Source organism: Bactrocera latifrons, unplaced genomic scaffold, assembly GCF_001853355.1.
Source record: "Bactrocera latifrons isolate USDA-ARS-PBARC rearing strain unplaced genomic scaffold, ASM185335v1 scaffold_866, whole genome shotgun sequence".
In the NCBI taxonomy this organism is placed as follows: Eukaryota; Metazoa; Arthropoda; class Insecta; order Diptera; family Tephritidae; genus Bactrocera; species Bactrocera latifrons.
Genome location: NW_017537563.1, coordinates 42,559 through 58,217, shown reverse-complemented (window position 1 = coordinate 58,217; position 15,659 = coordinate 42,559). Strand labels below are relative to the sequence as shown.

General features: G+C 37.1%; 1 protein-coding gene and 1 long non-coding RNA gene across 2 annotated transcripts in view; one reads left to right on the top strand and one right to left on the bottom strand.

Moving 5' to 3' along the window:
* LOC108977301 overlaps positions 1-4,701 on the top strand; it is a 15,340-nt gene extending 10,639 nt beyond the window's left edge. The window contains exon 3 of the mRNA XM_018946913.1: positions 4,588-4,701. Within this exon, the coding sequence (XP_018802458.1) occupies positions 4,588-4,701 (114 nt within the window). The remainder of the gene's footprint in view (positions 1-4,587) is intronic.
* Positions 4,702-7,941: 3,240 nt separating this feature from the next.
* On the bottom strand, positions 7,942-11,610 carry LOC108977303. The gene is made up of 3 exons (XR_001994022.1): positions 11,492-11,610; positions 11,190-11,411; positions 7,942-8,558 (listed from the first exon to the last, which is right to left on the bottom strand). It is a non-coding gene; the product is annotated as an uncharacterized LOC108977303 (long non-coding RNA).
* Positions 11,611-15,659: the final 4,049 nt, after the last annotated feature.

The window sequence follows — 15,659 nt, the reverse complement described above, 5'->3', positions numbered from 1 at the left end:
CTAACTTGCGCCACGTAGCGAAAAGAAGAAACGACTGGCGCGCTGTTGTTAACTCGGCTATAATCGCGTAAGCGGTGTCTACGCCAATCAAGAAGAAGAAGATATGTGTACATATTATATATTAAAGGACTTGATACGCTCACTTGATAACTTCAAGGGCTTTGTAGATGCATATATGTATGTGCTCCTCTCCGAACCGTTTCCCGCTGGTTTGACATGCAATGTTGTTTGTTTGTATTCGGGCTTCTGATGTCAACTCTTTTTCCACCGCTTCCAGTTGGTTGTCTTTGGTTTAGCGTTTTTTGTTTTTTGAAATTTTTTTTTATGTTGTTTTAGATTCGCGCCCGCTTAATTTGTTATATATTTTATTTTGTGTTTAACACGTTTTGTGCGTTGTTGTGCTTTAAGGTTACGCGCCCGATATTCTCTCTGTTGTTTTTATGTTTGTTTTATTACTTTCATTTTTCGCGGCCAATTTAGGTTTTTTTGTGTTTGTAAAGTTTTGTATATTTTGTTTTTGTCACTGCAGTTTTGGTTTTTGCACATTTGCTCTTTTGACTCTTTGTTTTTGTTATATTTACGATTTTTTTTTTGTTTTGTTCCACTGCACTTTTTTGTTTTTTGTCTATTTGTTGTATATGTTACAAATGTATGTAAAGTTATTAGTTATTAGTTTTATCACTTCACCGCAATACTCCGGTTTTTGTTTTATTTTTGTGTGTAGTTTGTTTTACCATTTTTTTTAATTTTGTCATCACGATTTTAATGTATATTTTGTTTTCTTGGACGAATGTAATAGTGCCATTCGGAATGGCTCGAAGGACCATGAATAATTTGCTACTTAAATGTGCACAGAAAACTTCTAACCACTTTAACGATTCTTTAATAAAAATGCACACGGGTTAAAATGTACAATCATTTAATGGGGATGGGATAGGCGATGAGACTCCACTTTCGAGAAAGATTTTCCGATGCTGGTGATCGAGAAGCCGCGGGTCTAGGTCACATTGGGTATTCGCGTTAGTCCCGTTAGATGTTGAAATATTATTATTTTTTCTTTATACATGTGTTGTTCTTTTTATAGTCAGAACTTTTATAGTTACCACCCAGTTATTATTGTGGTTTTTTGGATATGTGATTAGTTGATCGCAAAAATTAGTTGCATTTATTTCCTTAAAATTCCATAGTGTCTGTCACTATGGCGGGAAGGACCATGTATAATTGCAGCCCAAATTTGGGATTAATGGATTAATTATTAATTGTAAAAAATATAAAGTTAGGTTTGAAATACGAATGTAGGGAGCGGGGTGGATGTAATTTGCAACCGGACCGCTGGGAGATCGAAGGAGGTGCCGTAACTCCTTTAGATCGAATGTATAAAAAAAAGAATGTTGATGTACGCAATGTGTATTCTAGCGTTTTTTTATAGCAGAGGGAAGATTCGAAAGCCGAAGTACGGAATTGTAATCCGCTAAACCTAACCTACTCCCAACTCAAGACTCTCTCATGGAACCACCGGCTAAGTATTATATCGAGGAAGGGAGAAGACGTTTTAGTCTCCTTTATTGCGCGAAGTTCACGCAAGTGAGGAAGTTCTCTGATCGCCATTCACTTGGGAGTGGCCACAAACGATTCTTTTACATATGACTCAAGCAGCTCACGACTTCCGGTCCTTGACCAAGTATCCTCTGGGTAGCCTAAGAACATCCGTTTGAAGGCGAGCTAAAGTGGGAAGGCCAGCTGGTTGATGTCCTCGTAAAAATAAAGGCTGACATCACCGCTGCTCACGAAATGCGATGGACTTGACAAGGGCTGAGACGAGTAGATCCTTGTAGCATTTACTACAGCGGCCATATAAAGGAGCGCAAGTTTAGTGTGGGATTAGTGGTGGAGAGAGACTCCGTCACCGAGTACTAGCATTCACTCCGGTGAATGAGCGTCTAGCCACAATCCGCATCAAAGCGATGTTCTTCAACATAACTCTGATTTGCGCCCACGCCCCGACGAAAGAGAAGGACGATGTGAACAAAGAAGCCTTTTTTGAGTGCTTGGAAAGCACTTATGTGAGCTGTTCCGCCACGATGTCAAAATCGTGCTTGGCGACTTTAACGCCAGGGTGGGCAAAGAAGGTATCTTTGACTCTACGGTCAGTAAATTCAGCCTCCACGAGGAAACATCCCCAAATGGGTAGAGGCTGATCGACTTCGCCGGGGCCCGAAATATGGTTATCTGTAGTACTAGATTCCAGCAAAAAAAGATACATCAAGCTACCTGGCTGTCTCCGGATCGAAAAACCATCAACTAGATCGATCATGTTGTGATAGGCGGAAGACACGTCTCCAGTGTTTTAGATGTGCGTGCGCTCCGAGGTCCTAACATCGACTCGGACCACTATCTTGTTGCAGCCAAGATTCGCACCCGAAGTTCGAATAGCAATTATCCGCCTGAAGAACAACAAAACGGCGGGGTCCGATGGATTGCCGGCCGAGCTATTCAAACACGGTGGCGAAAAACTGATAAGGAGCATGCATCAGCTTCTTTGTTAAATATAGTCGGACAAAAGCATGCCCAGCGGATAAGCATCCTCAAAATTACATATAACGTTCTATCGAGCGTATTGTGTGAAGGATTAAAGCCCACCGTCAACAAACTGATTGGACCTTATCAGAGTGGCCTCAGACCTGGAAAATCAACAACCGACCAGATATTCACCATGCGCCAAATCTTGGAAAAACCCGTGAAAGGAGAATCGAAGCTGCTTTTGACAGCACGAAAAGGAGCTGCCTTTATGCCGCCATATCCGAATTTTTTATCCCTGCAAAACTAATACGACTGTCTAAACTGACATTGAGCAGCACCAAAAGCTCCGTCAGAATCGGAAAGGACCTCTCCGAGCCGTTCCATACCAAACGAGGTTTCAGACAAGACGATTCCTTATCGTGCAACCTGCTTCTGGAGAAAATAGTTCGAGCTGCAGAACTAAATAGAGAAAGTACCATCTTCTATAAGAGTGTACAGCTGTTGGCGTATGCCGATGATATTGATATCAAAATCTCCTGTCGTCAAACAAACAGTCGTCGCACTCGCGACTTGGCACTCCGTCACTGTTGACAGTCATAGCTTTGAAGTTGTAGATAATATCGTCTATCTTGGAACCAGCGTAAACACCACCAACAATGTCAGCCTAGAAATACAACGCAGGATAACTCTTGCCAACAGGTACTACTTCGGACTGAGTAGGCAATTGAGAAGGAAGTCCTCTCTCGAAAAACATAAACCAAACTCTATAAGTCACTCATAATACCCGTCCTGCTATATGGAGCAGAGGCTTGGACGATGACAACATCGGATGAGTCGGCGTTGCGAGTTTTCGAGAGAAAAGTTCTGCGAAAGATTTATGGTCCTTTTCGCGTTGGCCCCGCTGAATATCGCTTTCGATGGAACGATGAGCTGTACGAGATATATGACGACATTGACATAGTTCAGCAAATTAAAATACAGCGGCTGCGCTGGCCAGGTCATGTTACCCGAATGGACGAAAACACTCCAGCTCTGAAAGTATTCGACGCTGTACCCGCCGGGGGAAAAAGTAGAAGAGGAAGACATCCACTCCTTTGGAAGGACCAAATGGAGAGGGACCTAGCTACGCTTGGAATATCCAATTAGCGCCGCCTAGCTAAAAGAAGAAACGTCTGGCGCGCTGTTGTTAACTCGGCTATAATCGCGTAAGTGGTATCTACGCCAGTTAAGAAGAAGAATTGTCATATGATCACTGTTTGTGTATATGTCAGATATCGCCCACATAATGTTCCTGTTCAGCGAATCGTTTGCAAACATAATGTCAATTATGGATCCTTTATTGCCTTTTTGGTAAGTATTTCGAGTTCCGGTGTTCATTATTGTTAATTGCGTTTGACTCAGATATTCATGAATTAGCCGACCGCAGTGATTTGCACATCTGCTGAAACAGACAAACAAGCGCCACCCTTTGTTCCTTTGCCTTCCTGAGCTAGAAAAGTGTGTAAAAAGTTGAGCCCGTGGTAAAATCTGCCATCTTTGTTTGTTTTAATTTTTTGCCATTGTTCAGTGCGCATATATAGTTTTGTACACATCTAAGTTTTCAATTACAATTTTTCGTAATATTAAATCTCAAAACTGAAAACAAACTATTAAAAATAGTTTATTATTATATTTACAAATTCGACACTGATTTTGAGTTATTTTAAGAAAATTTCAAACATATTGAAAACAACTTATATAATTACTACAGCATATCGAGATTTGCGACCCTGCGTTGTGAGAGAGCAATCAGCTAACACGCTCCTACGGCAAAAATCCAAAGACCATGGATTCCTACTGCAAAGACAAAAGGGAGTAGCCTTTTTCGCTGTTCACTTACATTGCGCGCCCATAAGAGAGGTCCTATCAGCTGACACGGGCCACGGGTCTACGTTTTTGGCTGTTTGCGCTATTAAAAGGAAATCTTCGAATTCTGTGATTGCTGCGCTGGGACGAGCAGAGCAACCTACAAAATAAATCCCCTGAATATTCGCCGATGTGAAGCAACTATGTTTCTCTCTGCAGTAGGTCTTGAAAGGTTGCCCTTTACAGGACCATATTGCTGCCATGCCAGATTTGTCTGCAATCCACTTTCCGGATGATGGCGACGTCAATGTACTATTCTATGAATGTCTGGCCTAGCAAATCTTGTGCTGCTGCGCAATGGCTTAGATTCAGCTATAGTTTTCAGCTACGTTTTTTATTTTTTTATTTTTGTTGAGAATACCAAAAGTCACACTTGTACACATACACATTTTGTGTGTGTGGAAGGGGGATGACCAATGAAGAAGGGATGAACAATGAAGATCACAGAGAGAGGCAAAGCTCTCTCTTCTCTTTGTTCTCTTCCTCTCTGCACAAGAACGTTTTTACTTTATATTTGTATGCACATGCGTACCCAGCTTACTTACTTGTAGAAAACGAGAGCGTGCGGTTGTGAAGAATAAAAGTTTAAATAATAAGATAAAAGAAGTGTTTTTTTATTTTTGCAAATCGGGCTGGTGTGTTCGTATAAACTTTAATAAAGATAAAATGAAACAAAAATTTTTTTGTGGGTGGTAAAAAGCCTGATGCCTCTCGCATTCTTTTTGGTGTATTATCATCGCTACCAATAGTGACTTGAGATTTTCCAATTACAACTCTTCTCGATCTGTTTTCTACTTTATCCGATCCGGAACGCAACACGAAGAATATCATCGGTATACAGGTGAATCCCGTACCGATTTTTTATTAACTTATGACAACATTTAAGCAGAAGTTTGTTAGTTATTAAGTTGTTCCAAATATGGTATTACCTGGAATTTGCACTTTTAGGAGTGTTCTCTTAAAAGTAACGGTGCAATCCATGTTAGTTATCCGATTACACTTAAAATGGTTTTAAGTAACCACTAATTTTTCGATGGATATTTCATTAAAGAATGCATTTAGAAAGCAGCTGAAATGATCCCGTCATGTCAAAATGTGCACGAACGGTGCAAAATGCCACTGAAAGCGAATATGCCCACCTCTGCGTTACTAGATCATCTCTTTGAGTTCTACAAGAGTATGCGGCCTTGAAACCTGTTTGTCGCCGAACCTTTTCGTAGAATTTTCTAGCATTACCCTTGTCGGACAGCTTGTCAAGCTTTTCGTACTCACGTATTTCGGTCTCTCTCTTTTTCTGCCTGCAAATGCGTCTTGCCTCCCCCTTCAACTTTCGGTACCTATCCAATCCTCTACGTGTTGTGGTCGATCGTTAAGTTGCGGGGTAAGTAATCTTGTTTCTCTTCGCTGTGACACGGCACTCCTCGTTGTACCAGCTATTCTTTGCATTTTCCGAAAACCAATGGTTTCGGTGGCAGCTGTACGTAAGGAGCTTGAAATGCCGTCCCACAATTCTCTTATACCGATTTGTTGACGACTGCTCTCAGACCAGGAGTGCAAGCCGAGTAGAAAATTGTTCGGCTCTCTGTTGTAATTGCAGCTTCTCGACGTCGAACCTTCCTTGTATTTGTTGACGTGCGTTGTTTGCTGCGCAGAACACTGGAGTCGTGTCTTCCATCTATCATAACATGATCCATCTGGTTGGTGGTGTTTCGATCCGGAGACAGCCAGGCAGCTTGATGTATTTTCTTATGTTGGAATCTAGTACTTCAAATAACCATATTTCCGTCCCCGGCGAAGTCAAGCAGCCTCAGCCCATTTGGGGATGTTTCCTCGTGGAGGCTGAATTTACCGAAAGGGAATGGCCTGTGGAATCATCGAAGAGTTAGAAATGCAAAAGTCATTGGAGAGCGATGTAGCTGTAAAAAAGCCACTAGTTCTGCTGCTCTCCACTGTGCAAAAATTACTGAAGACCAAAGACAATATATTAATTTAGGTAACAACTCCTGCAAGAATGCGAAATTGCAAAGATAAACACAAGAGCTGAAGGAGTCTAACATTTCAAAACCATGTAAAAGTCGAGTTAAAGTTTGCAGAAAATTCTTCTTGAACACTCTTACTATTGGCAGACGTACGGTGCTAAATTGGGTTAAGCAGCCTACGATTTCAAGAAACACTACAGAGAACGCACCACAACAAAATTGTAGCATTGCACGGAATCTCTAAATTCGTTTTTCAATTCTCTGCCAACCACGGAATCACATTACTGCCGTGCAACAACTCAAAAAAACAAAAACTTTTACCAGAATGGTCGTCAAAAGGACAACTCTTCGAATTTTACGTAGAGGATTGGTGTAATGTACATGGAAAACCACCACTCTCTATTTCAGCATTTTATAACGCCTTTGCKGATCAAAAGCTTGGTCTATTCTTCCCTAAAAAAGATCAGTGTGAAATCTGTGCGCGACATACTGTGGGAGATATTTTGGATGACGTCTACAATCTTCACCAGGCAAAAAAACATRAAGCTAGGGAAGAGAAAGAAAAGGACAAAATCGAAGAAACCTTCGTGTTTACTATTGATCTGCAAGCGGTCTTAATGGCACCAAAATCCCAAGTAAGCAGCCTTTATTACCGCACGAAGTTGCAAGTCCACRATTTGGTGTTTTACAATTTGATAAATCATGATGCTTATTGCTTCATATGGAACGAAGTAGAAGGTGGATTATCTGCCGAAGGATTTGCTAACATTGGGTGTACTTCATCGAGAATAAAATAATTCCAAATCTTACCGAGAATGCAGCTGCTACGAAAATTGTTCTTTATTTTGATGGATGTATGTACCAGAATAGGAATGTTTCTATGAGTAACGCATTGCTCAATACATCTATTAAACATGGCGTAATAATTGAGCAAAAAATACTAGAAACGGGGCACACCCAAATGAAAGCTGACAGCGTACATTCAGTTATCGAGAGTGTTATTAAACACCGAATTGTTAATGTAGCAGCAGAATATCGCTTAATTTATAATTTCCAAACAGCAATGAATTAAGACTGAACTGATATATTAACTTTTTGTGGTACCTTAAAGTTTAAGACTTAAACAAAGATTTTCCATTTAAGTACTTATGTATTCCTTTAAACGACAGCAACGAAGTAAGACTGTATAATATTTTTTTGTGATAAAAATTTGCAAAAAAACGGCAATATTTCTTTTTCGAAAATGTGCTAAGTCCAAAAAAGGCCTATATACAGGCGCTCATTAAATTTTTTATTATATATTTTTTTTGGTACTTAAATGAAATATAACAGTTGACAAAACTGTGTTAGAAAAATAAAACAAAAATTTTGAACTTAAATTTTTATTCAGTTTTTTTTTATTATTTATTAATTCAAAAATGGCACTTAGCACCTTAAGCCGACGATATATAAAATTATATTTCAAACTAAGCTGTGTTGAATGTTCATGGAAGAATTATTTGAATAATTTTTTACTTAAAAAAACACCCAACAAAATTTCAGTAATATTTGTTTATACACATATGCTTATGAATTATACTGATTATTGTTCGTGAACCAGGCGGTTTTTGAACACACAACGAACGAATGAACAGACTTTCATTACAAATCCAACAGAATTTGAGATAAGCGCATGATATCTTTGACAACAACGCCCAGTTCCAAATAACACGCGAGCGAAGSCGCGGAATCAGATCTTCTTATATACATATGATATAAATGAAGACATGTTGTAAATTATTTTATTTAAATAAAAAATATGTAGAGAAAAGTTATCAAAATACCGCCCTAAAATGTTTGCGCCTTTAACGATTGCTTATATAGACCTTGTTTTTCTCAGGTGCATTTGGAATAATATGCCTCAGTTCTCCTAGCGGAATGTTATCCCTTCTACACTTTCCAATATTAGGGCCCTTGCTTCAGTTGGTGATTTGCTCTCCCTCAGTTGCCATTTTACACTAGTTCCATCCACTCTTTCTACCATTTATTGTGCCGTCAAACCTTCCTGACCCGCCGCCGGAACCGATGTCAGTATTTTCCGCCTCCGAGGCATCACCTCTAGGTCATCGTACGCATGCAGTTTTTGGTAACCCATCTGAGCAGTGCTGTGTAGAACTAGTAATGTCGGAAATGGAATAAAGTATCGGTAATTTTTGAATATATCAATATTGATATTTTTATATAAAAGTATCGATATATCGGTATGATATGAAAAAAAAGGCCTAATCTACTTTAATCATTTCACATTACGAGATAAATACTAATCAATAGACATAATTTTTAATAAATCAAGAACAACAATTAAAATATTAGTTATTTATTAATCAAACCAATATTTCTGTGATACTCTTTTAGAACCCCCAAAGGTGATCTAGTCACCGATGCCCAGAGCATACTTAAATCATGGAGGGAACACTTCTCCAGCCTGCTGAATGGCAGTGAACGCACAACGACAGAAGAAGGCGAACCCGATTCCTCAATCGATGACGATGGAGCACCGACCAGGAAGAACTTCGAATAGCAATTACCCGCCTGAAAAACTACAAAGCGGCGGGGATCGATGTATTGCCGGTCGAGCTGTTCAAACACGGTGGCGAAGAACTGATAAGGAGCATGCATCAGCTTCTTTGTAAAGTATGGTCGGACGAAAGCATGCCCAACGATTTCAATTTAAGTGTACTATGCCCAATCCAAAAAACAGGAGACCCTACAATTTGCGCCACCTACCTCCTCAACATTACATATAAGGTTTTATCGAGCGATTGTGTGAAAGATTAAAGCCCACCGTCAACAAACTGATTGGACCTTATGAGTGTGGCTTCAGACCTAGAAAATCAACAACCGACCAGATATTCACCATGCGCCAAATCTTGGAAAAGGCCCGTGAAGAGAGAATCGACACTCACCACCTCTTCGCCGATTTCAAAGCTGTTTTCAACAGCACGAAAAGGAGCTGCCTTTATGCCGCGATGTCTGAATTTGGTATTCCTGCAAAACGAATACGACTGTGTAAACTGACGTTGAGCAGCACCAAAAGCTTCATCAGAGGCGGGAAGGACCTCTCCGAGCCGTTCGATACCAAACGAGGTTTCAGACAAGGCGATTCCTTATCGTGGGACTTTTTCAACCTGCTTCTGGAGAAAATAGTTCGAGCTGCAGAACTAAATAGAGAAGGTACCATCTTCTATAAGAGTGTACAGCTGTTGGCGTATGCCGATGATATTGATATCATCGGCCTCAACACCCACGCCGTTAGTTCTGCTTTCTCCARACTGGACAAGGAAGCAAAACAAATGGGTCTGCCAGTGAACGAGGGCAAGATGACATATCACCTGTCATCAAACAAACAGTCGTCGCACTAGCGACTATGCTCTCACGTCACTGTTGACAGTCATAACTTTGAAGTCGTAGATAATTTCGTCTGTCTTGAAACCAGCGTAAATACCACCAACAATGTTAGCCCGGAAATCCAACACCGGATAACTCTTACCAAAAAGTGCTACTTCGGACTGAGTAGGCAATTGAGAAGYAAAGTCCTCTCTCGACGAACAAAAACCAAACTCTATAAGTCACTCATAATTCCCGTCCTGCTATATGGTGCAGAGGCTTGGACAATGACAACTACTGATGAGTCGACGTTGTGAGTTTTCGAAACAAAAGTTCTGTGAAGGATTTATGGTTCGTTGCGCGTTGGCCACGGCGAATATCGCATTGGATGGAACGGTGAGCTGTATGAGATATATGACGACATTGACATAGTTCAGCCAATTAAAGACAGTGGCTATATTAGGTAGGTCATGTTCTCCGAATGGATGAAAACACTTCAGCTCTAAAAGTATTCCACGCTGTACCCGCCGGGGGAAGCAGAGRAAGAGGAAGACCTCCACTCTCTTGAAAGGACCAGGTGGAGAAGGACCTGGCTACGCTTGGAATATCCAATTAGCGCCAGGTAGCGAAAAGAAGAAACGACATCGCGTAAGCGATCTCTACGCCAATTAAGAAGAAGAAGAATATTTATGTGATACAGACATAAGAAAAACTCTTTGATTTACGTGCTCGGCTGTCAGCCGACTTCTGTTATTGGGTACTGCGAGATTTACAGCAGACGCCACTCTCTCTGGGGAAACCGAGGACCCAGGCGATATCAAATATTTTAGAGCTCTTTCTCTTTTCTGGGTATTATAGTCTGATCTAGATATTGCTTTAGTTCGCTAGGCATACCATCACTGGTTGAAGTTAAAAGTAAACAGTTTGCTGAAGCTGCAGCAATATCTATCATCATTTTCAACCTTGTGCTTACTGATTGTATAAGTGTTAATACTTCTCCCTCATTTTTTTGTCCCTCTTGTTCTGCTCGCAAATCATCCATTGCGTTCACAGATTGTTTAAATTATGTGACAATGGCTTTGACATGATTGGCAACTTGAAGAACTGGTGCATTATCTTCTATTGCGCCATCTACTATTAAATTCTACAAATGTGAAATGCAAGGAATTCTTTTTCCATATTCCAAAAATTTCTTCACTGCAGCAACCATGTTAGCACCACCATCAGTGGTAATGGATAAGATGCAATCCTTTTCTATTGAAAAATCGTCGGTAATATTTTCGAAGCATTCTTTTATATAATCAGCTGTGTGTGACTGCAGGAAAGAACACCAATATTAGTCGACTTTATGAAATTTTTTATAACTTACTATTTTTTTTTTTTTTTTTATTTGATGCATTTATTTTATACTTTACTTACCTTATACTTTCTTCGTGCTGTCAATATCACCATCTCATGTTCAGATTCAGGAGTGCAGTTATTTGCAGTGTTAAGAAAATGCGCTGTTACTGCGATGAAACTTCATGTCGAGTTCGTAAGAGTTAATATATCACTTGTTAAAGCACTATTATTTATCTCACTTAATTTTTGTTTTACAKTGGCTTTGGTAGTGGCATATCGTTGTTCCATTAAGCCAACTATCTGTAATGAGAAATGAATAATAAAATATCATTTAAAAATAAAAAGGATAATATAGTAATTTTATATTATAGTTCGTTTACTGTAGTTCGTGATGAAACCAAATGACGCTCATCAATCTTATCAATCCTGATTTTTTCACAGAAGATAGAGGCATTTTGTCTTTGCAAATCATGTAGACCAAACTTGATTTATTTGCCTTTTTTTATGACCCTCTGCTAAATTGAGAAAAATAATAAAATTAAAACATACTTATGAACTAAAAATTCCATTATTTTTAAAACTAATTAAACTATATTTGATAACATTGAATGAGCTTTAACATGAATAAAAGAAAAATGAATTCCATACACTAAAAAAAAAAAATATTTGAGTTTCTTAATGTAGCAAAATCCATCAGCCACCCTATATATATTTCAGTACACTTGTCGTCATAAATAGTATTAAGTGAAAACACTAAAATGTAATTACATATTATTAGTTGACTGCTTATTGGTTATGAACAAGAACAAATATTTAGATTCTAAAGCTACAAAGTTACACAAATGAAATACTTACACTGGTATCATCGTAAATCGCAGATGCAGACAATTCCATGAGGTTATTTTCTATCTCAGCAGGTTTATTAGTAATGGTACTAGCTGAATTAGTAAACGAAACGGGTGAACTGGTTCTTGGTGTAATATTCATTTCACTTGACCTTGCGTTTTTATTTTTAAGTCGCAAAAACGCATGGTGATGCTTATTTTTTAGATGTGTAGGTAAATTCGTCGTATTGCCACTGGTTTTATATGTTTGTATGTATATGTAATCTAGCAGTAGTAATGAATTAAGTATTGTTATTAACAAGCAAAGCTTTTGTTTTTCATTTAATTAATTTGGGATTATATTTTTAAATAACAAGGAAACATTCCAAAAACGCAATTGTATTTTTTTTAACTTTAACTGTCAAAATTTTACTTTCTATTTGATAGTACAATGTAAAATTCGTTTACGCCATAGGAAATTTTTCAACCCAAATTAGCAGAGAAAAAAATTTCACCATTGGCACAGCCTTTGCTCATAAAACTGTGAAAATCAATGTCTATCGAAGAAACGAAATAAATTTCAGTGTATATAGAAATACGAAGCACATAGAATAGTAAACTGACAGAACTATTCTAATGTCTTCATAAAATGCACCAACCTCACCATTGTAAGATTTTCTGCTAAGAAGATTTCAAAAGCTCAAATACTCGCAATTTCCTCACAAATTTGTGATGTATGAAAGGAAACCTAGAAACGCGCAAACCGCTGCGTATGTTATGTTCAACTCAATATTTTTAAAGAAATTTTGCTATTATTTTATTGAAATGTAATTTCAATAGTTATCTATTATAAATATAAATATTTATCTATTACATATTTTTTCATATTTGAAACTTACGTTCTTTTCACATTTTACTTACATTTTACACTCCTTCTGAGTATGAATAAAAAAATATATACATATTTATGTTTAAATAATTCGTACAATATTTTATTTGTAGATATACATATATGTGCGAATAAAAAGTTATCTATATCTAAATAATATGCTGTAACGCTGCAGCTGCACCTGAGTTTTTCTTTCTTATTTTGAAATCCTAAAAATAAATTAAATTATTTTGAATTTTGTTACCAATGTTTAGTATATGATAATGTATGTGTGTCAAAATTTAGGGGTCAGTGGGGTAATATTTTTTCAATTTATTTTTATTTTTATTTTTGTCTTTTCTGTTCCTTTATACCCTAAGAATTAATGAAGAAACCCACTTTATCATTGGAAGCTTTCGAAAAAGACTTAAAAATAATAATACCGCTCGACATTCGGAGCGCTCGGAGTGCACACCTCAAACTTTAAACGCGTTTTTCTCAAAACACATATTTTTAAACTGGCGAACATAATTCCGGTCGAACTACTCAACCGATTTGCTTAATTTTGTTTTAAATGTTCACAAAACGCCAGAATAACTTCCCTACTATTCATAATTATTTATAATTTATTGACAATGTTATGACAAAATGTATATAAAGAAGCATGGGGCAAAATTAAAAAAAAAAACACGTTAATTACGTTTTTATTTATCAACATTTTTTCATGATTTTAGTAGGGACGTTAACCATTTACGTACTTTTTAAGAATAAATTGGGTTTGTGTTTGTGATTTCTACAAACATGAGAAATCGTATGAGCCAGTGAAAAAACGCATCTCATTCATCAGACAGATGTTATATTCGGTTGTCAAAAAAGTCTTGCAGTATTTTCGCTAGTGGCGCTGAGAGCGCCTAGTTCCAGTTTTATTCGTTGCATCGGGTCATGCTATACCTTTTTGGAAAGCTCATTTCAGGCGCTAATACGTGTTTGATTGATTGTCGTTTCTTTTAAGTCGTTCGTGAGTTATAGCGTGGAGCAAAATAAAGAGAAAATACGGCATATTGTATAGTACTACTACGATAAAGGCAAAAATGCATCTCAAGTCGCCAATAAAATTGCAGTTTATGGACCCGATACAGTTTCCATTTCCACCGCACAACGATGGTTTCAACGTTTTCGTTCTGGTGTAGAGGTGGTCGAAGATGCGCCACGCTCCGGAAGATTTGGTTGAAAGAGAGTAGCAGCCGTACCATCGATCAAGAGTTGGGCACCGGAAGACCTTTTCGACAACCTATTAAAAAAATTCCGGAAAAATTTTGTTTATACTCCACGATATACCTCATGATATGTGAAAAAAGTTCTATTGTAGAATAAAAATTTCTATGAAAAAAATATCTAAAAACAGTCCAGATTACCCTACTGACCATTTAATAACTTTTAGAAATATTAAGTGTTATATACATATTAATTTTAATAAAAAATGAAGTTACTTTTACTGTCTTACATTTACATAAAAGTATTAAGACGCTTTCATTTTTATTTGTTTTAACTGCAATTCGAATATCATTTTATCTAAAGCAAGAAATGTAATTAACTCATAAATATTTTATAATAACTAGAAACAATTTAGAAAAACAAAATTGCGGACTTTTATTACTCTCCAAAAGAATAGGATATTCCCCGTCATAAATTTGGCCTTAAACATATAATTAGCGGCTTCAATACATACATAAGGAATTTCCAAATTAAGTATTTTTATTGAAAATATAAATAGCGGGTATTATACATAATCTTCTACCACATTCATGGTATTTCCTTTTATTCAAATGTGAGGCAAACATAAAATTAACTATGCAATCTTCTAAGTGTCGCGTAGCCGAGCACAAACATTTGCGAAAAATTTTCTATCGTGTGAACGCACAAATAGATACCAAAAGAGAATTCGTCGATAATGAGCGACATAAGAGACCAATATTGTCAATAGTGAAAAGAAAATCCCAAAAAGGTTATAACAAAATAACCATAAAAAGATGCATGTCATTCGCGCTCGTATAACAAGAAGCTAAGTGGATACATTTTATGTGATTATTTAACAATACTTTGCAAATAATTACTTCGTTTGTTTCTATAGCATTGGAAATCAGGACAGAATTTGAAATATCAGCGGCAGCAATATCATCAGAAGCACAAATATAAGTAAATATATGAAAATAAGTGTGTTGTGTTGAACTGATAGAGAGCGACAGACTTCAAGCGACATCTGTCAAATGTTAAAATACATACGTTCTTATAGACACAGTTATGTAGTCGTGCAGCTGTCTGAATAACTCTGTCCATAAGAATGTGTATTTTAAAATTATGCAGATGTCGCTTGAAGTATGTAGCTTTCTATATGTTAAGCTAAATGTTAAGTCCAACATAATACGCGAAAATAATTACATACATACATACATATGCATGTGTTTTATGCATTTAGGCGATCTACACAATTCGATATAATATGTGAAAACAAATGTTTGCTTTATATTTTAAATTATCCGATAATATTATTCTTTTCTTTTAGATATTATTATCATTTTTATATAGTTAATCTTTTTCTCCCTTTAAGATATAAAATATATTTGTATTAAATATTTACGTTAAACTATAATTTTGTTAATAGTAATTATTAGAATAATACAATGAATATTAATTCTGTAAAAATTGTATATTAATAAAGAAAAAAATTTATTTGTTTGTTTAGAATCCTAAAAATATTTTAAAATAGGAATCAGAAAATACAGCTGTCGATTGCGGCCGGAATAGTTAAGAAATTTGAATGAGACAGGTAAGAAAGTGCTAAGTTCGGGTGCAACC